Source organism: Botrytis fragariae, assembly GCF_013461495.1.
Source record: "Botrytis fragariae strain BVB16 chromosome Unknown tig00000054, whole genome shotgun sequence".
NCBI classification, from domain to species: Eukaryota; Fungi; Ascomycota; class Leotiomycetes; order Helotiales; family Sclerotiniaceae; genus Botrytis; species Botrytis fragariae.
The window spans coordinates 2,384,833-2,409,958 of NW_023500993.1; the positions used below are offsets into that span (position 1 = coordinate 2,384,833).

Genomic DNA, 25,126 nt, shown 5'->3' on the forward strand with positions numbered 1-25,126 from the left:
GTTAATTTTAAGGGAGGTTTTGTACGCTGGGCTTGGTTGAGCTTGGTTGATTGGGCTTGGCTGGTTGGTGTTTGGTTGGTTGGTGTTTGTATTTGGAATGGGGATGGGGATGGGGATAAGGATGTTAAGGTGAGAGTAGGGGTTGGGCAACTTGAGGGTGTGTGCTGTGGGATGAGAGGGAGGGATGAGAGAGGGGGAGTTGGATTGGGGATTGGAAGGGGCTGATCGAGAACATGCCATCACAGGGATGTGTAGAGGATAGAGGTGATAATGATGATGATTTCGTGAAGGGAGAGTGAAAAGATGTAGATTTTGTGGTGGGGATTGGAGCGGGGTTGAAGTAGTGGGGAAGGTAGTATGGAAGATTTTGGAGAGTTAGGGAGTTGGATAGATGAGGTAGGTGTTGGGTTTGGGTTTGAGTTTGAGTTTGAGTGCTGAGTTTGAGTGTTGGGCTTGGAAGTGTGAGAGAGTCAAGGCTCAGGGGTTGAGAGAAGCGCATTAGAAAGTTGAAACAATGGACGGAGAGGGGAGTATGGAAGTACAATGGGAATTGCAGCTAGATTGGTTAGGAAGGACTTATAAGATGGAGTGAGGGGAGATAATAGAGGGGTCTTGGATACATATATGGTGGGATCCTAGGTATGAATATCATAGGAGATGCGGGAGAATACGAGATGAGAATGGAGAGATAGATGGATGGATACTTGGGAAAGGAGTTGGAGTGGTGAGAGTGGGTTGATGCTTTTTGGAGTTCCAAATTAATTATGGGTGGCACTCAAGTGGCTTTCTAGGAGATTCAAGATGTTTGAAGAATTGAAATTAGGGATGGGAACTTGATATGATGGTTAAGTCATGATGGTTGATATGACTTCATTTATTTTGACAGTGTTAATTACTTGGTGTCAAATGTTATAATATCATTACACTATTGTATAATATAAACCTCTTTGAATTGTAATCTTTAAATAGAATAGTTACATTATCAAAGACTATAAAACTAGATCATCCTTTAATATTATATTAACTTTGATATAATACTTAATATTGGAAAAATGCGATTGACCGATATGATCTGACGGTCATTTTACCACCCCAACTGGAGTAAGATATCTGGGAAATGGATATGAAGTGAGTCTACACCTGACTTGATCTACTACATTCACCCCCTCAAAGTTTACTCAACTTTCCACTCTTTTCCTTCTTCGCACTATCCATTCTCACCCCCTCATCATCCTGCTCCTCAACTCTCAAATCCGGAAACTTCATCGGCATGATCCTCCTCGGGGTCGTCCCGGGAACCAAAGCATATTTACTAAAATCGCTCACTCCATCATGCTCTCTCAAATAATCCTCATCTAACAACAAACTCCCATTTACATCTTCAGTCTTCGCTTTCACAATCGATAAGATCGCATCGGAAAATATACTCGGATGTCTCAAATCCTCGTCTGCGGAAGAAAAATGCGCAGTCGCTGCAGATTCAATAGCAACCGCGGGCCAGAGACCCGTAATCGCCATCTTCTGTCCCGATGATCCCATACGCGCAAAATCCATACCGAGACCTTGCACCAGAACACTCATTCCTACTTTCCCCATCGCGTAGGCTGTTTTGCCGCGGAAAAATCGGGAGTAGATGGGTGGACAGATGACGACGATTCGGGCGTTCCAATCTTGGGCTTTCCAGTGAGGAATGCAGGATTGGATGGTGGCGTAGAGACCGTTGGGATTGATGGATTCCATTAGCATGTAGCGGGATAGAGGGGTGGTGAGCACGGAGGAATGGTAGATAGCGCCGGAATTGTAGATTAGTGCGTCGATGCGTCCGTAGGTGGAGATGGTTTGAGATATGAGAGAGGAGATGGAGGAGTGGGAGCGGACATCGCAGGGGATGGCGGTAGCGGTGAAGCCGGCTTCGAGGATCTCTCGACAGACGGTGGAGATGGTTGAGGCGGATGAATTGGGATTTGGGGGAAAGGGATGGGTGGTGGAGGCGTCGCTGGTGGATTTGGCGGATACGATTACTAGGTTGGTTAGCGAGGAGTTAGGGGGAGTTGGGATGTTTATCTACCTGCGTATCCGTTCTTTGCGAGATCAATGGCGATTTGACGACCGATTCCTCGAGATGCGCCGATTACGAGAGCTACCTTTTGAGATGACATGTTGAATTTACAGTAAATATGAATTGCAAATGTTGATTGAATGGGAGTCAAGGTATTCCATCACTTGGAACAATATATATTCGAGAACACATATCTCGGAACTTGTGGAAAGTTATTGGTTTAGTGATCAAAGATGAAGTTCGTTTGTAGTGAAGGTCGGAGTGATGCATGTAACTATGTATATGTTTAGTGATCAAGAATTCCGGGGTTGAGCTCCCTGAGCCGAGGCACATGAAAGTTGGAGCGGAGCGGCAAAGTTAATCACTACTTGAATGTATATGTCGGTAGGTATTTTAATATCTTCCAAATCACGACATTTGAATACTTTTATTGAAATCGGAACTTTAATATCTTCATCATGCCGGGTCATATAGATTGTTATCTTGATTGCTGTGAGTGCAAAGTTATTTCCTTAAGCTTTCCCCATGTTCTTTCTCCACATCATCTTACCGTGCTAATTGAACCCCCTTTATCAAAGCTTCCTTCTATAGCTACGCAGCTTTAGTTCATCTTCGCAAGAATCGGAAGATTCTTCTCTCTCATGATGTTACTATTGAGTGAGTTTTCTCTTGATCTCTGTATCGTCATGTGTATATATGTATGTGTGTGTGTGTGTATTTGAGAATGAAATCTAACTCAAAACCCACCTCCAAAGTCTCATCCCCGTCTTCCTCGGGGGTATAAATCACGGCTCGGGAAACAAGCCACCATGGACTCTTCCTGCAAAAGCGAAATATAGTAAATTTGATTCTGCGAGAACGGTTGCGTATCATGGATTGCCGAATTTACAACCGTCGGAGTTTTTCCCGCCAGTCACGCTTCTCGTAGGTTTTTGATCTCTCATTTTTACTGGATGGATGGATGGATGGATGGATATATGTGAAGATTTGGAGCTGATATTGAACGTTGAATGAAGCCTCAAAGAGCTCTCTGTTTTATCAAATCTCGCTACTCTGTTGAGATCTTTGAAAAAACATGGTTGGAAATTTTCAATGCTTTGTGGGTTCCTCCACAGAAGAACATCACGATTCCGGAGATCTTTACAGAATTCTTGAATGGGTTGGGAACATTTGATGAAAAAGAAGTACAAGAAATCATGCAGAAAGCAACAGAGAAAGAGTGGAAGGATAAGCTGTTGGAGAACACGAAAGATGCGTTGGAGAAAGGAGCATTTGGGGCGCCGTGGATGTGGGTGAGGAACGCGGAGGGAAAGGAAGAACCATTTTTTGGGAGTGATAGGTTTCATTTTATGTGGAGGTTTTTGGGGGTAGGGTTTAGGGATTTGGAGATTGTGAGGGGGAGAAGGTGGGAGGGGAGGGGAAGGCGAAGTTGTGAGGGGGTGAGGGGGGTGACGGAGAATGGGAGAATGAGATTGTGAAATTGTGAAATTGTAAGGGAAGCGAAGAGAAGGGAAGGGAAGGGAAGGGAAGGGAAGGGAAGGGAAGGGAAGGGAAGGGAAGGGAAGGGAAGGGAAGGGAAGGGAAGGGAAGGGAAGGGGGGATGCAACTTATGGCTGTTTTGAGTTCTCGGGCTATGCTATTCTCTAAAGAACATATACATTCACTCGTCTAAACACTCTTGCAAGAGAAGTAACATAAGTAAGAATGATATTAAGATTATGACTCTCCACAGGATATAATGAGAAGCGGAAGGTCTGAAATACGAAGTCACTCGGGCGATTATAGAACTAATAAGAAAGAAACCGGTACTCTGCTAGAGCTAAATGGGACTTTATGCATATGTAACTGTGAGAATCACATCTCCAACAGATAAATAGATTTTGGAATTCAACAACCCTAAAGGACTGCAAATTAATGATGCGAGAACGTAATAATTCTGAACAGGCCCAAAATGCAAAGATTCATTCCCTGTGATTAATTTGTTAGACTGTTGTGACAAAAGCATGGTGCAAAGTCCTCAGCCCGCCCCCATGATTCGGATGATCATAATCACGTGACAGCAAGACGCGAGACCTCACATGTTTTCCCCATACTTTCCAAAATAAGGGGTCCAAAAAGGTACCAGTCTCTAATCGAGATAAGCTTTTAAGCCGCATGGGAACTACTGTATATAAAGATCGGTAGTGAGTATCATCAAACTTCTCTTCTTTCCCTCCAAAAAATCTTCTTCCTTTTCCTTCATCAATCATCTTTTTTTCCCACTTGATTTCATCTTATTCCGATCATATATACAAATCTTGGATATCTCATTTTGAAGCAATAGAGAAAGTTTCCGACTGCCGAATATTTTCAGAGCGTCGTGGTTGATGAATTCAGATGGAGAAGATCCAATTCAATTCCAAGTCGTTCACAAATGGATCCCCGATGATTTTCTCAAAGTGGTGGCTCCGGTCACTTTTTGGGTGTGGCGCTTTATTAGCGTGGTTAGCTAAGCGACCACCTTGGGATCCAAACGCGCTTGGTGAGAAATCAGCTTTCCCTCAAGATGTCAACATTAACTCAACATATCAATTCATTCATCATAATTCCATGAGAATAACTTCATAGAAAAGTTTATTCATCATTTATTAATCTTTTCTATCTTGAATCCTCGCTCCAATCAATCTTGTTGTTTGTTGTTCAACATTAACGGAACATTACTTGGAACTTTATTTACAGCAGCGCGCGAAACTATCAATGTTTTAACAAACAGTGAATCCCGTCGAATCACCATCGCTCTAAGCCATTTCTCTACGGTTCCCTTCCGACTTCGAAGCCTTATTTAAGATTGGTCCACCGCTATGCCAGCGAAGTACCGCAAATTCGAAACCTTTGACCCTAATAAGTCCGACTCGAACGACGACGATTTCTCCCCTACCGAAGCTGCTCCCCCACGGAAGTCCCCGAAAAAGTCAAGGTCCCAGCCGCAAAAGAAGGGTGGCCCACGAAAGAAGACTAAATACAGGGATTCAGACATTGATGACGAGGATGAAAGTGTGTCGGAAGAATCTTTTATAGAATCGGAAGAAGAAGAAGAGGACTTTGAAATGAACGAAAAGACCGGAAGAGCTGTGCGAAAGGCTGCGAAAAAAGCCGTCACTTACGAAGAGAGTGAAAGCGATGACGATTTGATCCAGGAATCCGAGGAAGAAGTTCGTCCGAGAAAATCAAATAAGCGAACGCGCGTGGTAGATGATGGTGAGGAGGAGGACGAAGACGAGATAGTAGAACCCATTTCGAAGCGCAATAAGTCAGTGGAAAAGGCATCGGAAAAGAAATCGTTTCTGCTAAAACTCAAGATGCCAACTGGGAACACGCCCGCTCGGAATACAAGGGCAGGAAGTGCCGCAAGAACTCGAGCAAGCGCGGAACCTACATCGGCTGGACTTCGAAGAAGCACCCGCGCTCGTACCGAGGAAGGCGAAGACTTCCCTTCATTATCAAATTCTGGAAGACACGTAATTCGGGCTTCGAGATCACCGGAACCGATCGGTCGCATGAGGGCCAGTAGAGGAGCGAAAGGTCTTAAACAACCTGCGACCTCTACTATCAAAGAAGAGACACACGAGACGAGCTCATTTGAAGACCCGCAACTAGATGCCGAAGGCGAAGACGAGGATATAATAATGCAACCGCAGCCTGAAATAATTGGAACTGACGATGGAGAGGACGATAATACCGAGTCATTCAACCCCCCTGCCAGTGCGCCGGCCGATGACGATATGGTGGACGAACTCGCTGTTGAGGGAGCGCTCGAAGAGAATGCAGTCACCCATGATGACGACGATGATGACGAACCAGTCACGAGAACTCGTGCAAGAGCCTCCAGGTCAAGTAATGCGGGACAGGATGCAGCAGAAGTAGTTGAAACGACCGAAGATTTAGCTAGTGGTTCTCGACGCCTAAGAACTCGAGGTTCGAAGAGAAATAAAGATGATGGTAGTGACTTTACGCCTGAAGGGGAAGCTTCCGAGGAAGAGATGTCTGGATCTAATGCCTCGCCGAAGAAAGGAGGAGATGATGATGGCGAGTATTCGAGCTCATCGAGACCCGGAAGGAATGCAAGACGAGCAAAATCCAAGAGTACTTCTCGCAGACGTGGTAATGTATCGGATGAGGACGATGAGCTAGATGCAGAAGAATTGGCAGATGAACTTCAAGAACTCAGACCATCTCGAAGACGCCGCAATCGCGAACCTGAAATTGCCTACGAGCCAAAAGGCCGTCGTGAACGAAAGCAAGTGGACTACACAATCAAGCCAATGGATCAAATATATGCTCAGGATGATGATTTAGAAGAGTCAGCGCCAGCTCCTTCTGCCAGGGGTCGTGCCGTTCGTGGTGGTGCGAGCAAACCGTGGGAACATAATTTACATGCAACTTATGGTCCTTTTGGAGGTGGAATTGGATCAGCTCCGCTCATTGGTGGTCCTTGGGGCAGCGGCGCTATCGGCGCTGATTCGGATGATAGCGATGACGAGAATATGCAACATCCAGCTGTTCCGGGCGTTGCGATGACACCCACCTCTGCAAGACATGGATTGCTCCCCTTTATGCCGCAAGCAAATCAACTCGATCAGACTCCAATCGGCGTTGGTGCACAGGTTGGAAAAGTCAAAAGCCAGAAAGCTCTCGCAGATGCAGATCCTCTCGGCGTCGATCAAGACGTTGATTTCAGCAAAGTCGGTGGACTCGAAGGGCACATTGAACAGCTTAAGGAAATGGTACAAATGCCTTTATTGTATCCTGAACTTTTCCAGAAGTTCCACGTAACACCTCCCCGTGGTGTACTATTTCATGGTCCTCCTGGTACTGGTAAAACACTCTTGGCAAGGGCTCTGGCAGCGACCGTGGGATCAGGTGGTCAGAAGGTCACATTCTATATGCGGAAAGGTGCTGATGCATTAAGTAAATGGGTTGGTGAAGCCGAGAGACAGCTTCGACTGTTATTCGAAGAGGCGAGGAGAACACAGCCAAGTATCATTTTCTTTGATGAAATAGATGGTCTCGCCCCTGTTCGATCCAGTAAGCAAGAGCAGATTCATGCTTCTATTGTTTCTACGCTTCTGGCCCTTATGGATGGTATGGATGGTCGAGGACAAGTTATTGTTATTGGAGCAACAAACAGACCCGATAACATTGACCCAGCCTTGAGAAGACCAGGTCGATTCGATCGAGAATTCTATTTTCCATTGCCTGACATCGAGGGTCGAAAATCAATCATCAATATTCATACCAAAGATTGGGGTATTGATGATAATTTCAAGACTTCTTTAGCTCAAGTTACCAAGGGATATGGTGGTGCTGATCTTCGTGCTCTGTGTACACAAGCTGCCCTCAATTCTATCCAACGTTCATATCCTCAAATTTATTCTTCCAACGACAAGCTCAAGGTGGACACCTCGAAAATTAAGGTAACGGCCAAGGATTTCATGATCTCGGTCAAGAAGATTGTACCATCGTCTGAGCGTTCAACTTCTTCTGGAGCCAAACCATTGCCGAAGAATGTTGAGCCTCTCCTTCGAGACCAACTGAAGTCGATCGAAGACATTGTTGATAACTTGATTCCTATCAAAAAGAAGACAACTGCCTTGGAAGAAGCAATGTATGAACAATACGAAGACGAAGATGGAGGGTTCAGTAGAGAAGAAATGGCCCAAGAGTTTGAGAAGTCACGAGTATTTCGCCCAAGATTACTCATTGACGGTGAGCCTGGCATGGGACAAGCATATATTGGGGGTGCTTTGTTGAATCATTTCGAGGGACTACATGTTCAGAGTTTTGACCTTCCAACTATATATCTGGATTCGACTAGGGTATGTATTATTTCCTACTGTTTTCTCTGATTCGTATGCTGACGTATAATTAGTCTGCGGAGACAGCTATCGTTCAATTATTTGCAGAAGTCAAACGCCATAAACCAAGCGTTATCTACCTGCCAGCAATTGATACTTGGTATCGCACTCTTCCAGAAAATGTGATTACCACATTCCTTGGTCTACTTAATGCGATCCCATCTTCAGATCCTGTGTTAGTTCTCGGTATAACAAATACTGGCTCGGATGAGCATAATCCAAATATGCTGCGTGATATATTTGGCTTTTCAAGACGTAATCGCTTCACCATCGATCGACCACAGAAAGTAAGTAACAGTGTATGGCTGTTGTTCGCAAATCATTAATGAAACCTACAGGAATTACGAAAGGAATTCTTTCAGAGCATTATTTCGTATTTGAGCAAAACACCAAACGAATTTCCTGATCCAGCCAATCGTAAGAAGCGTAAGCTTGAGCCGCTCGAGCTGGCCCCACCACCGCCGCCACCAAAGGGACCTTCCAAAGAGGACATCAAGGCACGATTGAAGGCTGATCTCCACATATTGAATCTTTTGAAGGTACAAATTCAGCCCATCATGGATCAAATCCATAGAAAGTACAGGAAGTTTCGGACGCCTGTTCTTCAAAACAGTCAGTTCCAATACCTCTTTGACGAGCAAGATCCAAACTACGTCCAACCAGATATACCTCAATTCCGACCATTTGAGTTGGCTCTTGATAGAAAAGGAAACAAATGTCTTCGTGAAACGGCAAGTGGAAAGATATATTACAATTTAGATACCACTACGATCGAAGAACGATTAGTTAATGGTTTTTACGCTCGACCAAAGGATTTTGTATTCGATATCAAAACTCTTGTTAGAGATGCCAAGGCTATTGGCGACAAAGACCGCCTGCTTAGAGCTAAAGAAATGCTTGCTAATGTTGAAGTTGACCTTTACGCGTACGAGCATGATCCTAAGTTTGCAGATTGCGAGAACTTATACCATCGTCAGCTACAACGAGCCAAGGAAGTGGAGGCGAAATATGGAAAGAAGGCTCGAGGCATCGTTGGGACAGATCTAGTGCGTTCAGGTATCTTCTCGGAGGAATATGGCTTGGGATCAAATTCTCCCGGAGCAATAAACTTGAACCAAATTATTCCTGGTAGACGCCCAGGTTCTGCTGTTCCATCTTTCCAAGCATTTAACCCCGATATCACTCAAGGAAGTAGTGAGCAGAATGCTACCATCCAACGATCTTTCATCAATGGATCTTCTGTTCCATCTCGAGCAAGTGGAGAAGATTCTTTGATGAGTGGAACAAACGACAATGCCTCGGATTATTCCCAGAGTTCTCCTGCTCTACCGCGTCAGCAATGGCCACCGAAATCAGCAATGGCACCATCGAGCATGTCGAATGTTGCTACTGGATTTAATTCTCAGCGATCTGCATGGCAAGAAATCTCACACGACACGTCTATTGGCGCATTGGTGAACAATGCTTCTCCAACAAGTTCTGGAAAGAAAACATCAGAGGCAACGACTTCAAAGAGAACCTCGACAAATTGGAGTACACAGGCTACAAACGGGACTCGCCCTGGCGCCTCAAGTCCGATAGATGGGCAGAGACACGATGCTGATCTATTGGACACACAGAGGTACTCACAGAACGCAAGCACGCAAAACACAAATGTAGCTGAGGGAGAAAGAAGTAGCAACGAGGAATGGCTTCACTCACAAGCACATGCTCTTGCGCGTGGCCATCTTGGGTTTCCATCTCAGACGCCAAGTACACGCAATTCACAAGATAAACCACCTGTACCACCCTTCAATGCTCCTTCACGAAATTCCCAAGACAACGGCGTCACGGATGATTCGCTCGTTGAAGCCAGTTCTACGCAATCATCTTCTCAAAAGACATACATCTTTAATGAATTTCTTGCAAATGAACTACTGGACAAGCTCACCGACGGATCAAGTGGTTGTTCGATTGAACAATTGGAACAAATATATCGTGAATTAATGGACTATATATGGAAGATGAGAGGGGAGTGGAACAGAAGTACAATATGTGTCGGATTGACCAGAGTATTCAATGACACAATATTGGATATCGAGGCGATGCAAAAGGTTGGCAAACCAAGTCAAGAAGACCCAGATTCGCCTCGTTCGACCCAGTAGGAGTTGTATGCCGGACAATAGCGACGAGGGATGGGTTGGAATATTGAGAGGCTAGATGCATTGAAAATTAAGCATGGCGTTCGATAGGACTTTTTATTATTACAGGTTGCTTGAGCAAACAATTGATAGCATAAGGAGATGTATTTTGTTGTATAAGCTATCCTAAAGAGTGTGAGGGCTGAAGCTTGCGTGTTTGTCTGTGTGTATTGATTCGGTATGATAGATGATTATGTTTTACGGTACTTGTTGTTTGGTATATCATATATGATCTTGTTCTGTATTCGTGATTAGGAGAATATAATGAAAGCCTTCCCTCTGAATATCATCTATTTATTTATCCATCCATCAACAGGAAATTTATCATTCACAAGTCGAGGGTGAGCAACTATGGATGTGAAAAGCAGAAATTAGTGTATTGGAAAGAAGCAGGTACCTATTTGTTGTAAAAACGAACGAGAGTAAGGAAGGGGAAGTGGGATGGCCTAGGTTATGTAGTGAAATGTGTTTATCGTTGGGGTAGAAGAGGTAGGTGTTAGGGGTGGGTATTAGGTAGGCAGGTATAAGGCAGGTAGGTATGAATGAGAAATTGGGGAAGGGATGAGTGGGTATATTGGGTAGATGTAGGGGGGAGAATATGAGTGGATCATGGTGAGTATGTGTGTAGTGCTGGTAGATGCGATGTATTGGTTGATGGGGTTTGGTGGGGTTTGTGTGTATATTGGAGAAAGGAGGGGAGAAGAAGTGTAAAAGTTATAATTATATGAGCATGAGCATGAGCATGAGCATGAGAATGAGAATGATAGTAATAGTAGCGGAGGGGTGGGGTGGGTATGAAACTAGCTGGTGATAGAGATTGAGAGGGATGATCATGGGTTGTGTTGAGTATCTGCATGGGAATTTAGGATTTATGTGCGCATTTTGATAGTTGTATATGTAAGACATGATGCGCGGTTGAGATGTGCGGATCTCGGTCTAGTTGGCTATATCAACGATCGCCGGTTAAGTTTGGGAGAATTCTGATGGTCGGACAAACGGATTGATAGATAGAGGGATTGGCTTTTCTATGTACATCTGAAGGCGAATCCGGTTTGAGGCACCAGAGATCCTGGGTTCATGGACGTGGTGATAGTCACAATTGATGCATGCATGAATATCTGTTTGGAATCCAGGTATTTTCCAGATGCAGCAGCTTCATTGTAGATGAATTTTCAATTTCAATTTCAGTTTTGATATCGCTAATTTGGTCTTGAACTAATTTGGCCCAAATTAATATGGTAAAACGCATGCTGTCTGTATGTCGACTACAATGAATAGTTTGATTTCGGGAAACCAGGGACTATCCATCTAAACAAAAGAAAAAAAGCACACCAGCAATATCTCGAGCAACTTCTACCCCCATGATTATTTTGCCGTCACCGACTCAAAGCCTTTCGTGTTTCATTGACTTCTTGGAAGACTGCATGGCGAAATCAATCTGGCTCGATTGAAACACTTAGCTTTCTCGAGTGCAACGGTTTCCCCCAACTATTTCCCTCATTGCCCTCCGATCGTTCACAGCCTGATTGACAAAGATTACAAGGTTTTCATATCGTTTGGCCGATAGGAATAAGTTTGTGCTTACAAACGGAGACTTGAATCTGTCGAAAAACTTTGCGAAGAGGACATTGAAGGCTTCATCATTCTCGGGGCTGTGGGTGTACTCCGTGTTGAAGTCACAACGGTACATTGTAGCATGCGAATTGAGAACTTCAAGAATAACTCGATCGGGGCCAGCTTCGGAGAGTGAGTATATCGTTCCCCATTCGTGTGGTGTGACGCGATGCGAATTGGTGAAGTCTACATAACGTCCACCTCCAATATTCCAACCAGCACGATCTGGATCGATCTTGAATAGCGCAAAATCGGTTGCGATGTCTCCTTTGTGGCACGCATCATTGCGTGCATCGTTTACCTTTCTGTCGGCTGGAGCACGGCCTTTGATGTCATGGAATCCGTCATCGTCGCGGAAATGGCGTGCAGTATGGGAAGATCCGTGGCGGACACGAGAACAAGAGTTCGCGACCACTTTGTGGTGTACGACTTTTTCTTCGAGTTGTTTCAATTCTTCTTTGAGAGTGGCATTTTCTGGTCGGAATTTGTGGTTGCGGGTCTGCAATTTATCGATAATCGTTTTGTCTTGCTTCTTTTCAGCTTTGAGTTTGATCAGGGTTTGTTTCGAGTCATCGAGTTCGTTCTGGAAAAAGCGGTTGTCTTCAAGGGGCTGCGAAATGGCGGCTTTATCATCCGAGCTCTCGGTAGGTTGGCTAAGAGAGGATGGATCTGCGCTGACGGTGATCCCTAGTGCGGATGAAATCTCAAGTTTAATTTCCTTATCGAAGTTAGTTTTGGACTTATCATGAATATTGCACAGTCAATTCTTACTTCTAAACGCTCCTTCAAATGTTTCTTCTGGATAGCAACACGCTCTCTTTCAGCGGTGATAAATCCTCGATCGTGCTCAGCGATATCTGATGCAGAAACTTTCTTCAACTCCTCGAGTGGCAAGGTGAGACCAAATTTGGCGTTTGTTTCTCGAATTTTACGATTGGGATTGCCATTGATTTCCTACGGAACATATCAGTAAAAGAATCAACGTGCCGATTCGAAGAGGCCAGTGAGTTTTCTACTTACGGAGAACATGGACTCAAGATGGCGAATAAGAGCCTTTCTCTGCTCGAGAAGTTTGCTCTGAATGGCTTGTTCGAACTTCACTCCAAAAATATTGACACACTCGTGCTGAAGTCTCTGAAACTCCTCAGCGAGATTTATGACAGAAAGAGCATCTGTGTTATGAGGCTTGATCACTGCAAGAGCAGCAGGAGTAGTGTCAAGCATGATCGCGGAATGACACGCTGAACCTTAGAGACCGAGGAGTTGAGGAAAATGAAAAGTAAACGGGAGTTGTTGAAGGAAAGGAAAAGTTTGTTTTGTTACAAAGTCGCGTGTGGGATATAGTTTTGAGAAAATGCTAAGCGAGAATTCCGTATGAAACTCCCACCTATCCATACTATTGTGTCCAAAGAAGAGGCGCTCGCCCTTCTAATCTTGGGGGCAAAGCTGAAAACTCTCACCTGCTTGAATACTAGTTAGTCTTTCGCGGTAAATGCGGAGTGCTCTTGTTGTATTGTTGCTTAGTGAATATAAATCTTCGACTGTTTGATAGTAGCGGGGTCATTTACACATGGATGACATGTCACATTGTCACTTAATCCAACAGCATTGCGGTCTCACCTTCAAGTAGCCAGATGAGTTGAAGAAGAGTCACTCATCATTACGACTGAAATATTCACGTGTTCAGAAAAGAGGCGCATTATAGTCAAGTATTGTTCCTACTCTAGATGATATTATGTTATCATTCTGCTGGTACAGCTTTCATCTTTCCTTTCCCAAATCAGAATAAGACCAGAACCTCAAATTTTACCGTTTGAAAAAATCGATTGAAGAGAATCTACCTGCACTGTTCATAGGGCTCATATTATATGTAGACCTGTTGGATCAGGATTCAGAGACCGATTGGTCAGAAACCGACTGCTCAGAATCCGATTGTTCAGACACCGGTTCTGACTTTGCATCCCTCTGCATTCGCTTGATATCCTGCACAATCTCTAGCATTTCATTGAATGTTTGGATTTGGTCCTCCCCATCCTGCGAGTCGAAGATACGACCTTTATCCTTCGCGTTAGGCGCCTCAATCGTATCGAATTGAAGCAAACCTTGTGTAAACAAGTTTTGAAACAAAGAATCTCGAGTCTCGGAGAGTGTCTTCTCAGTAAAAGAACCAGATTCCACAAGCATAGCATGCATGTTGAACATCTCATCCAGTCTGTCAGATACTTTGTACAAGGGACGGTATTCACCAACAGAAACGCCATACATGTTGAGAAACATTTCATGACTGATGACGGGACCGCTCACGATTTCCTTCTCGCATAGAAGAATAGAGGCAAGATGTGCATCGATGTGACCTCCAGTTGCGGCATAATCTCCATTACGTACAAGAATTTCGTTGAATGGAAGATGACTGTTGCCGAGTGATGTAAAAACGCCATCGCGCTTGATTCTCTTCATGTTCTCTGCGTTTCGTGCTAAGATGGGAAGGCCGACCTCTTCGACTATAACACAAAGTCGGTCTCTGTCTCCTTCTATCTGTGCTAAATTGTGTACGAGTTGTCCGCGCACTTCATCAGCGTCATCTAAGGCGTTCTTATACTCTTGAAGAGAGTCTTCACTGAAAGAAATCTCAGAAGCTAGTCTTTCAATCGTGGCTTGAGTTTCGAGTTTAAAGCGATCGAAATTTCCCTCCCATTCTTGGATTTTTCGCTCCGTATTCTGAATTTGGAGTCTGAGGGATGTGTCCTCTTCGATTGTTGCCCTATGAATTTCTTCTTCTGTCTGATTGTCTTCACTAAAGACACGACTCAATATATCAGAGGATTCTTCTCCGTTAATTGTAGCCCAAGAGCCATCTCGATTTTGTGGAGCGTCCTCGACGAAAGGATCATCAAGTGGAGTTTCTGCTACATATGAGACCTGATCGCTATCCATGGAAATTGGCGAAGGAGGAGCAAGTGGTACGTGGCCTTCAACACTGTCATCGCGCAATATGTCGAGTTTCTGCTTTCGAATATCCTCTTTTGTTGATAATAGTGCAGCTTTTGTATCCTGAGCAATAGAACGCTTGGTCCTAATGTACATCTCCTTGCGCATTGATAGGTTTCTATCTCGGCTAGCTTGATCAGGATGTTCGATTGATTCGTCTACTTTTCCCACGGCGTCAAACCAAATTTTAGCTCTCGAAATGACTTTATCGTCCCGGAGATTGAAGATTTCTCGATCGATAACAGCTTCTCTAGCGATCAACTTTTCAAGAAGAGCTTCCTGTGTATCGGGAATAGTAGAGGATCCTTGCATGCCCCCCTCGATAATTTGATTCAATTCTTTCAGGTCATCTTGATCATGTTTGATGGTATCATGAAGCTCTTGGATTTGTGTGCGCAGTTCTTCGACTTCGTTCTTCATCTTCGACTCGGATGATTTGTGGCTCTCGAGCTCAGACTTGGCTTGCTCATGCTGGTTTATCAAGACGGATATGGCTTTCTTGGATTCGTTGGTTATGTAGGAGCTGGGATTTTCGGTAATTGGCTTGGCGCGGTTTATGTTTTGACTAAGGAGGGCAAGGGGTCGCTAGATTGGGAAAAAGGTTAGTATTGGTAAATTGGGAACTTGTGATCTTGTGGTAAGGTTGAGATAGTACTTACTCTGATATCCTCTTGAATGGAGGATTTTATGCCCTTGACTTTCTTGGTGGTAGAAGGACCAAGGAACGTCATTGTGTGAAGACTTCAAGTGATGGTTTGTGATTGAAGTATAGATGTTGAAGTGGTGATGTGGATATTTTGGTTCCGGTGTATTGGTATCGATGGACTGGTATCGAAGATGATGTGAGAAATAGGAAGTTGGATTCAGGTCGTGCATGGTTCTTAAATGCCCAAGGGATGAATAGTCTACTACTACAAACTGCTTAATGCTTTCAAGTACGGCTGTCAGATAGCAGTATTATGACCGTACCTGAAGCAATCTTCATAAGTACAGCAAGTTCACAGGCTGATCAGGTTAAGTGAGTCGGAAGACCGTAGAACGCCGGGAGACAGTAGAACGCAAATTAGACTTAAACTTTTGAGATTCTGGAGGTTGGGGAGTAGCTAGATAGAACAAAAAGGGAGAATTGAATCCACGAGTTGGAATGGACATGGTAGCAGTAGCACACTATTCAATAGCAGACATGTATCATCAGAAAGCATTTGCAATCAGTCACGAAGATATTGAGCAGTGTTGTGTTTTGATCGTGTTTGATTTTGCCCGTCGCCATAATACAACCGTAGATCTGTGTTTGCTCCAAAGCTTTTCACAGGCTTGCCTGTTTCATCTTAATTTGGCTAACTAATCAGAGCTATTCTCTGTTGAGATAACAACCAACCCTTAAACCTTTACTCGCTCCTGAGTCTTTGCTTCTCTAGGCCAACAATGTGATCAGAAATATTTCGCATGGTGACAAGGTGTACATCGATGTCCTGGTTGTTATTAAAGGCATCTTGTGCTTTAGCTGCCGATCCTAATTGTGCGAAATATTCTTGATAAATCATATCACACTGATATCGTAAACCATCAAACCTATCATCCATTTCCTTATCATGTGTAAGTTCGGAGAACGACAAACAGTGCGACATTGTGCCTCTCAAATCCGCTATTTCGACATGTTTGGAGCCAAGACGATATTTGCCATCTCTTCCTTGAGAAACCTCGTCAATAGAGACACCATAAATACGCAAGAAAAGTAATTCATAGTCATCGTCGAACTTGTTGTGTATGTTATTCCGAATCATGAAGGCATCAGTTCGGACATCTCCACCATGTACAGCAGCTGAGCCGCGCTCAATGGCGCCTACGTCGGTAAATTTCAGACCATGTACTGCTGTATACTTGCCACGATTGTTGCGTCGAGTTGCTTGATTCAGAAAGCGAAGGCGGACATTAACGGCAAGTGTACGGAGATCATGATTTGGATGATTCTTCCCGTTGAGCTTGTAGTCTAGGCTCTCAATTTCTGTGTATGCATCGGCAAGCGATGCCCGTGTCGATTCAAGTTCATCCTCGGTAGCAGAAAGTCCCAACACAAGTTCAGCCTTTTCGTCTTCAACTTGTTCCAATTTCTGCTTCAAGGTTAAGATTTCTTGTGATGATGTACTACCAGTATAGGGTTTGAGGCTTCTAACTCGTGCTGATTCATACTTGGCCTTTGCAAGTTCTAATTTGAGAAGAGCATTTTCAGCTAAGACGGCGACTAACGACCGAGTGTGATCGGTGGAAGCTTCAATGTTATTATCAACTGTAGAGGTCATAGACTTTGGATTATCGAGAAGGACGTTGATACTTTTCAAGATCTCCTGAATCATGGACCGCTAGTTAGCAACTACTATGTATCAGGCTGTGAGAATTTTGATGATACTTGCTTACCTTTTTCTGCTCGTGGTAAGTGGAAATATTTCTAGACTTTTCGGCCATAAGACTCTCGACCATATTTTTCATGCTTTCTTCCCATGCTTTGTTGATACTCTGCTCATCGTCTTGCGTTCCTAGAGTAACTTCGATATTATCATGTGTGAATTTCATCAAATTTAATTGAGTCTGACCACCGGAAAGTAATCCCAGAAAGCTCTTTAAAATAATTAGTACTTTATCGAAGTAACTGGGTGTAATGATTTTTACCTTGAACAATTGATTAACGCTCTCATACCAGCTGTATTTTCTGGCTGCAAAACTGTTCAGCTTCTGCTGATGCTCGTAGTTGACGCGTAGAAGATTGATATCGAGAGCATTGGATTTGTCGTGCAATTTAAAGAGTTGACTAGCCTCTTCGTTGAACGTGGCGAGGGCCTCTTGAGGAAGATCGGGATCCATCATTGTGATGAGTCTGAAATGAAGATGGAGAATGGGGACTGGAGTTGTTTTTCTCAAGAGTCTAGAGGATAAAATAAGTGTTAAGTATCCCCACTCTTAAGTTAACCGATTCTACATCTACTCCATTTACTTTTCGGGGTTTGATTGACGGTGAATTATCACGATTGTTTATGAAGTAAGAGAAAAGCAACATTATGGATTTTATTTATTCACTCGCCAGTACCACATGTACATGTATCATCCATGCAGGAGGATGTGAACATATGAGAAGAGATTGATTGAAGAAGACCCCTCCTTTCAAATATTATATTCGATATCCCGACGTCTGTTTCTCCGTCTTTTATCTAACATGCTGACTTCCTCTGCAATTTTGCGCATTAAAACAATTTTCTGTTCCACCTCAGGGTCGGCATCAAACAACTTTGGTGATTTCTGATCCTTCTTCGCATCATTCATCGTAATGTAGATCTGTCGCAATAATGAAGAGAATTGGGTATCTTGATAAGACGATCTAGATGATTCTGTGAACGAAAAGCAAAACAACATTGTACCTCGTAGATTTAGAGCCTCTGTCAACTTTCTATATACCAGAGGATCTGGATCAAGACCAAGAGGTCCCAGATAGTAAATGCTGCGGAAGAATGCCTCATCCATCTTTGCACATCTATATCCTAGTTTGTATAGAGAGGCGTCGGCCTTTATATTTCCACGGTGACAAGCGATATTTCCCTTTTCAATGATTTTGATATCGACCTTTTTGCGGATATGTGAGAACTCGTCATTTGAACCTTCAAATATTCTACGACCTTTGGCCTGCTCCAGAGCGCGGCAGCGAACAGCAGCGTCGACTTCTGCTAGATACTCCAAATATGGTCTTCTCCACTCATGTTTCAGGAACATGGGATTGTAATCTTCCAGCTGTTGCCGTAGTTTTGCTTCTCTGTCTTTGTGAAGTTTACGTTCCGTCTCGAATTGGGCGAATTGGGTAACTAATTTTGCTTTGAGCGCGTCAATCGCAGCTTGAGCATCGGCGACTCTATGGTAACGAGAGATCATGCGGTTTTATTGCAGAGGTATATTAAGCAGCGTAATTTAAATTGATCTATGGGTAAGAATCGAGGATAATAAACACACTTCAGCTTTGTAAAGAGGAACAGTCAGCAGCTTCCAAATATAAAGACAAACTCCCCCAAGAAGTTTCTTTGACCCTCGAACCAATGTTGATAAACAGTATTTTCTAGTACCAAGATTAACGGGAGCTTTGGGTTGAACTGATTGAGAAGACATAACCTGGTAATTATCGATGAGTTAATCATGGATGATGAAGGCAAAAAGATGTAGACCAGAAATATTCCTTTCAGAAACTAAAATCACCTTGTCGTTTTCAAACTTCCATCGGGACTTTTAGCTCAATTACTATGATTTTACTCCACTTTCAAGTCATTGAATAGCACCTTGATGCCCTTTTATAATAGTTGAATTAGACGAAGCTAATTATCATGATCGCTATCCACCCTCTAACCATACTCATCATCGTAAAATCAGCTCTAGTACAGTATATGTACCCAGACAATGCTATGCTAAAAGTTTGCTCCGTAAGATCATTGCTCATCAATCTCGATCTGTATGTATACCTTTATCTGACACTATCACCACCGCCGACATCAGTTCCAGCCCTTAGTCCTCCACCACCCCACTCTCAAATATATCTGCCACCAATACCACCACCCGTGAATAAATTCGAACGATGGCCACCACTCTTGGTTCTTTCGACGAGGGAGTCACAGATTCCACGCATCTTGTTACAAGCTTCAATAACTCTGAGATCGCTACTGAATGTCTTCGCTGCTTGGAGAGCTGTTGTTGATCTTCGATCTACATCTTCGTACTTTCCTTCACAATATACCGACAAAGCCAAGAATCTATCGTCGGCGTCCTTATCAGGCGTGTGTCTCGTGAAACATCCTAGGTGTGCCATTGTTCCTCTCAAGTTCGCCATCTCAGTGACCTTGCACTGTGGAGCATACTTGTTAGAGCAGCCCTTTGTAACCTCGCTGAATGCAACTCCGTAGATATCCTTGAATGTTTGTTCGAACTTGACTCGATGGTTTGAGTTGATGCTCAGAAGAGCCGCATCTGCTCGAATATTTCCTCCGTATAGACTACTTCCATCAGTACTCTTGTTCTTAGCACCAAGTTCCATATTGAGTTCTGGAGTAGAACTGCTAGAAACAATTCTATGATGAGTATGATGGCGTATGACTGGATACTCATGCGCCTTAGAAAGCTGTAGGAATTCGAGGCGAGTTTCGACTCCGACATCTCGGAGTATATTGTGTGGCTCCCTACCACTCTTCATATTCTCCAAGGACCTAGACAATCTTTTGACTTCCTCCCGCAACTGTTCGCTGGTATCATCGAAGGTAACTTTGCGTGCTGATGACCACCACGATCGTGGCTGTGGCTGTGGCTGAGCTTGTGTTTGTGTTTGTGTTTGTGTTTGTAGTTGTGCCTGTGCTGATTCCAGTTCACATTCCAACTTTCTGTTTTCTTCAGCATATTTTCTATTTGTCTTAACATGCTCGTCTCTATTCTCTGCAATCTGTTCCAAAAGCTTCTGTGTTGAATCCAAAGATTCAGAAACCTCTACATTCTCTTGGATGAGTTTGTAATTTTCATATTCGAGGGTTCTGTATTCTTCCCTAGCTTCTGCGAGCTGTCTCTGCGCAGCACGAAGTTGATCCGACATTCGAGAATTCTCCCTCTCGAACTTCAGGTCCGGCGTCGGCTGACGAAAGGATGTATGATGGGTAACATGTGCCGGGGTTATGTGGGAGCTGTAGCCTAAATCACTAAAGCATGCGTCAAAGGATTCATCTCTCGGACTGAAGCCTAGAATGTGATTCTTTTCTCTCAAGATTTCCTGTACAGACCATCAGTATAGAGCGATTGGGGAGTATATCATTGAAACTTACACGCAACCGGGAGCCGAACTCTTCTTTACTCCGCTCCCAATCAGCCATTTCTCTCTTCTTCTGCTCTTCGTACTTTGCCACATCATACATATCAATAACTCTCTTCACATCATGTGCGCTTGTTTTCGGGCCAATCTTAACTGTACGTCTTTTGCCGTGTTTATCCTGGATTGTAAACTCAGCAGGCGCTAAGAGAGTGCTGTTCTGTGAGGCATTCTACAGTATATGTGAGTCATTAAACTTCAGACCATATAGAGCTATGGAGTGACAAACGATGATCATCTTGCTCCACATTTCCTTGCTACCATACTTATCATCATGAATCTTTACGGCACTATTCTTCATGCGATAAAAATTCTCGAGTTGGACCAGTTCAATCTTTTCGTTTTGTCTATTAAGTTCAACAACTTTATCTCTGTCTCTCTCATGGTCTCTTCTTAAATCTCTGTCGGAAGTCATGATACCAGAACTGGTCAGTTCAAGGAGATTCTGGTTGATAAGGCAAGTCTGCTATGGGTTATGGATGGATGTGTCTTTAGAAATATCCAGATATTTTCAAGACAAGAATGAAGGTAAAAGAAATTGAAGTTGTGGTTGTTTGTTGAAAGATTTCTAGAGAAAATATTGAACAGATTAGGTCCGAGCTCTAGACTACTTGCTCTACTTACTTGTTAATAGTCATAATTCACACACGTCACTGTTCCTAGCCGATGTGATTCCCTACTTATTTCGGTTTGGATTCACTGCTTTGAATTATATCCCTATCAGTTTCAAAACCAATCTATGCCTGGAGAGCTTGTCTAGATGATGTCTCTCCGCTAGCTTTCTCATGATCTTTAATTGGCCATCATTGAATCACAATCAATCATCATCTTTAAACCTCTACCAAGAACAGCCAAACTTTATGAGGCAGAATAAAAGACAATATCAATTAGACTAATGTACAAGTGCAAAGTCTTTGTTCAGTAAAATATCACCTTTATTTCCATTTAACCATTTCTGTACCGAGTGTGAAAATTTGTTGATTGTGCTCATCAAATTCACAGAAGGATCAAAGTGAATGAGAGAATTAGAAAGTCCGAGCTACTTAAAACATTCACCAATCCTCGATCATGGTGAATCTTGGATTCACATCATGCTAGTGATTAAGCGAGGCCCCTTACCTACTCCACCCCCCACTTCGGATGACAACATTTGAGAACCTGGGGCAAATACATAGAATGAGCGACCATCCGGTATTTCTCTGCAAGATATTGACCAAGGAAACTTTGATGAAGAGTGCAATTCCCTTCATTTATATTATTACATTGAAATTGAACCTGCAGATATCCATCTCAAATGCTTGGCAAACTTCAGAATCCAATTGACAGTGTATATATTCGAAATCGAGAAAGAGTCTGAGAGATTGAACAAACATATTTAAGGAAGTGGTGGCGATGGCGTTTTGTTAATTGAGTAATTGTTGCGACAAGGTGACGAGATCATTGGAATTCTCTAAATTACCTCGTCAGTAAAATTCAATGAAACATTGAGCCAGATCAATTAGGAACTCACATTTAACTCAAAGTAAGGGACTCTTACCTCTTCTAGATCTCTTGCCACGATGTGTATCAGGAGGGCTGGAACGCTTTGAACGAAATGATAGAGTTTGAGGAGGTCCATAACTAGAGGAAGGTGTTCCTGGGTTGGCACCATGCGTCAAAGCACCCTGCCGTCGAGATTTTGCGATGATGAGATCTGCGAACTCTCCAAGTCTCCGCAAGTGGCGAGCAACCTCCTCGTCTTTCTCAAATGCATCATCTCCTAGCTCTATGCGCTTATTCTTTAGAAAGTCCATGCTATCGCCTGCAGCTTGTTTGTCCCGAATTGACATCGACCCGTTATTCAAGGCATAAAGTGAAACAATGCTACCTTGATGATCAATTGCTTGAAGCATGCGTGGTGGCATATTCCCATAACTTTGAGGAGGTAAGCCATCGTAAATGAGACCATAAACCTCTTCCAGTTGTCTCTTTTCGCGGTCTGTGAGATAGTTTCCAGTGAACAAAGCAGAATCTACAGCGCCGTACGCCCTATGGGCCGCATCATTTCCTCTTTGAATAAACTTGACATCGAAATTTTGTTTGTGGAGACCCATAACCTGACCTTTGGCATGTTCAAGAAATCGAACCCGTACAGCAACACCAATGCGAGCCAGTGTGGTTGTATTTTTTGCTTGGATCTCCATTTCGGTTTTCACATTCTTTATTTCTTGCCTCAGGGCCTTTCGCTCAGTCTCGACGAGTTTGGCATGTTCGTCTGCATCCTCCAGCTGTTGTGTTTTATCTTTTATCTCCCGATCTTGCTCAATTATGCGGGCTTCCAGCTGTTGACATCTGTCTATCCAATGTGCTGAGTCCATGTTGATTTGAGCAATCAGACGACTAGATATTTATCGGAAAGGAATTCCGTCAATTTTGATTATGAAACTGCGCACTTGTGGAATTATAGACCGAATAAAAGCGTAATTATGAAGGGTATTAGGGTTTGCGTTGAAACAGATCTCACATGTGTGTGTAAATTAATATTTGTGTAATGTGGGGTAGAATTTGAAATCTTAAAAGAGGCGTGTATGTTCATCCCAGCCTTCTTAAAACCATAGCCTTTCTCTCCTTTGGATACAAAAAGCAAAAGGGGTTGCACCAAAAATACTCTTCATTCTGCCTTGCGCTCACCATTACAAGATATACATTCAAGTAGTAAAGAAGACTATCAAAATTACAGAGGTATGATCCCATGGATCTAACATGAGCTACTTTATAGGCTATTTTTCATTTGATGTCATTGTGGTTGAATTTTTTTTTTTTTTTTAGCTCTGCCGAACACTTGAGACGACATAGGTATAAGACGGTCATAACCATCAGATAAAGTGTAGATCGATTATAATATGAACAATAGCTTTGTCATGATTGATGTTCTCCTGGAAAATGAGAGCCAAAATCATCTCGGAAAGGCGCTCCGAGGTTAAGTATGATGGCAAGATAACAACGAGTCAAAGTAGCTTAGGCGAAGGATGAAACGGTAAAGCGTGAGTTCGATCATCACAAGGAAATTTTGATATAACACAACAGCTGGTGAGTTTTTCCAAACTGGATGATCTGCATCAAGTGAGCGGAGGGACATGGGGAAACTGTACTTTTGTTCACTTTACTTTAGCTTCGACAGCGGGTTACCAAGTATGAATTAAGCGTGGCACGACTTATTAGTGTATTGTTTCTTACTTTATACTTGGTGGCAAAAGAAATAATAAAATTTTCATAAAGGATTAGTTTATTAGCATGGCGGAGAAGGGCACTTTATCACTTGATATTGAATTGGGAATTTTTAAGGTACCAGGAAAAGACGACATCTAGTCGTTTGATTTGATTTGAGTTGCGAGCACCACTAGGGCTCAAATTCCATGAAGTCCAGCTTCATGAAGACCTTTTAACCTCACCTCCCGTTCCCGAATCGTCGATCCAAAACCTAACGCCGGCTGGCGCCAGTGTTGTTTGAATTAGACTTGGATTAATCGAGCTTGATCGGGATGTTTCCATACTCAGGAGTCGATGGAGTCGGGTGTGGGAATGCTGGCATGAGTCTATACTCACCTGGGCGGACCTCGACCATGGTGAGGTTGACTTGAGTGTTACTGGAAGGCATGATGAAGGAAGTTGGGATTGAGAGACTTGAACGTTTCGAAATGTTTCTTTGAATGTCTTCTGGAAAGATGTGGAAAGTAAGGCTGTTGTTGGTAATACTGTTACTGACTAAGGATGCTTGGAATGGACTGAAGGAGAAATAGTTAAGTGGTATATTCAAAAGATATATACTAGACTACCATTAATTGTTTCGGCACACTTTCTGATGTTGGGAACAATGCTATTGTGCGTTGGCCTTTGTCATGCACCGAACCGGTATATCTCCTACCTCGAAAACAAGGGCATTGTTCATAAGTCTTTGTTCGACTATACAAGTGTAACAAAGAACTCGAGGGGAGTCTTCCGGAACTCTCAAAATCAATGCTGTAAACAACCTACGAAACAAAGAGATACTGCACAGGAGTGTTCTCTAATCATTACTGTCAAAGGGAATTTTTTTTAGAAAACCGAATTCCAACTTTCTACAGGCACTGACTACATAGATTCTAAATGATGAACCTATTGGGGGAAAGAGTGGGTTTCCATTGTCCGATGACTTGAGAATAAAACTGTTGTCTCAACCAGATCCAAGACTAGGGCCGGTTCCCCATATGCTCGAGTTCACAACTATCGGAAATGTTGCTGATATTCCCACTTCATTCTTGAGATTACAATATGCAACAAGCGTTTAGGATTACCAGTCAACCCTAGACGCAAATAACTATCATTCTACAAACAATGTGCCCATTTTAAGACAGCTACTATCTTACCATAACCACAATATTTGCTAGTATCATGCAATTTTACATCTACAGATCACCCCACGAATCAATTTCTTACCTGTTAATGAGTACACGGCGAAGCCAGATTCACAGTATAGACTTCTTTTCATAACTGA

General features: G+C 43.2%; 7 protein-coding genes across 7 annotated transcripts; 2 read left to right on the forward strand and 5 right to left on the reverse strand.

Annotated features, from left to right (window-relative positions):
• Positions 1-1,167: 1,167 nt before the first annotated feature.
• On the reverse strand, positions 1,168-2,159 carry Bfra_005439 (putative short chain dehydrogenase protein; the record flags this gene model as incomplete). Its single annotated transcript, XM_037335823.1, has 2 exons — positions 1,168-2,021; positions 2,069-2,159. The coding sequence occupies 2 exons, from the start codon at positions 2,157-2,159 to the stop codon at positions 1,168-1,170; spliced, it is 945 nt and encodes a 314-aa protein (XP_037192918.1).
• A 190-nt stretch (positions 2,160-2,349) lies between these two features.
• Bfra_005440 (putative glutathione s-transferase kappa) lies at positions 2,350-3,537 on the forward strand (the record flags this gene model as incomplete). Its single annotated transcript, XM_037335824.1, has 4 exons — positions 2,350-2,415; positions 2,638-2,716; positions 2,815-2,983; positions 3,076-3,537. The coding sequence occupies exons 1-4, from the start codon at positions 2,391-2,393 to the stop codon at positions 3,535-3,537; spliced, it is 735 nt and encodes a 244-aa protein (XP_037192919.1). The 5' UTR covers positions 2,350-2,390.
• A 1,362-nt stretch (positions 3,538-4,899) lies between these two features.
• Positions 4,900-10,097, forward strand: Bfra_005441 (putative aaa family protein; the record flags this gene model as incomplete). The annotated part of the gene is made up of 3 exons (XM_037335825.1): positions 4,900-7,914; positions 7,968-8,240; positions 8,292-10,097. The coding sequence occupies 3 exons, from the start codon at positions 4,900-4,902 to the stop codon at positions 10,095-10,097; spliced, it is 5,094 nt and encodes a 1,697-aa protein (XP_037192920.1).
• A 1,492-nt stretch (positions 10,098-11,589) lies between these two features.
• On the reverse strand, positions 11,590-12,971 carry Bfra_005442 (uncharacterized protein; the record flags this gene model as incomplete). The annotated part of the gene is made up of 3 exons (XM_037335826.1): positions 11,590-12,465; positions 12,519-12,701; positions 12,768-12,971. 3 exons carry the CDS (start codon positions 12,969-12,971, stop codon positions 11,590-11,592), a joined length of 1,263 nt encoding a protein of 420 aa, XP_037192921.1.
• Positions 12,972-13,631: 660 nt separating this feature from the next.
• Positions 13,632-18,650, reverse strand: Bfra_005443 (uncharacterized protein; the record flags this gene model as incomplete). The annotated part of the gene is made up of 6 exons (XM_037335827.1): positions 13,632-15,320; positions 15,395-15,476; positions 16,128-17,080; positions 17,151-17,351; positions 17,403-17,655; positions 17,944-18,650. 6 exons carry the CDS (start codon positions 18,648-18,650, stop codon positions 13,632-13,634), a joined length of 3,885 nt encoding a protein of 1,294 aa, XP_037192922.1.
• Positions 18,651-19,293: 643 nt separating this feature from the next.
• Positions 19,294-21,028, reverse strand: Bfra_005444 (uncharacterized protein; the record flags this gene model as incomplete). Its single annotated transcript, XM_037335828.1, has 3 exons — positions 19,294-20,517; positions 20,570-20,785; positions 20,843-21,028. 3 exons carry the CDS (start codon positions 21,026-21,028, stop codon positions 19,294-19,296), a joined length of 1,626 nt encoding a protein of 541 aa, XP_037192923.1.
• A 1,102-nt stretch (positions 21,029-22,130) lies between these two features.
• On the reverse strand, positions 22,131-22,970 carry Bfra_005445 (uncharacterized protein; the record flags this gene model as incomplete). The annotated part of the gene is made up of 1 exon (XM_037335829.1): positions 22,131-22,970. One exon carries the CDS (start codon positions 22,968-22,970, stop codon positions 22,131-22,133), a length of 840 nt encoding a protein of 279 aa, XP_037192924.1.
• Between the last annotated feature and the right edge of the window lie 2,156 nt (positions 22,971-25,126).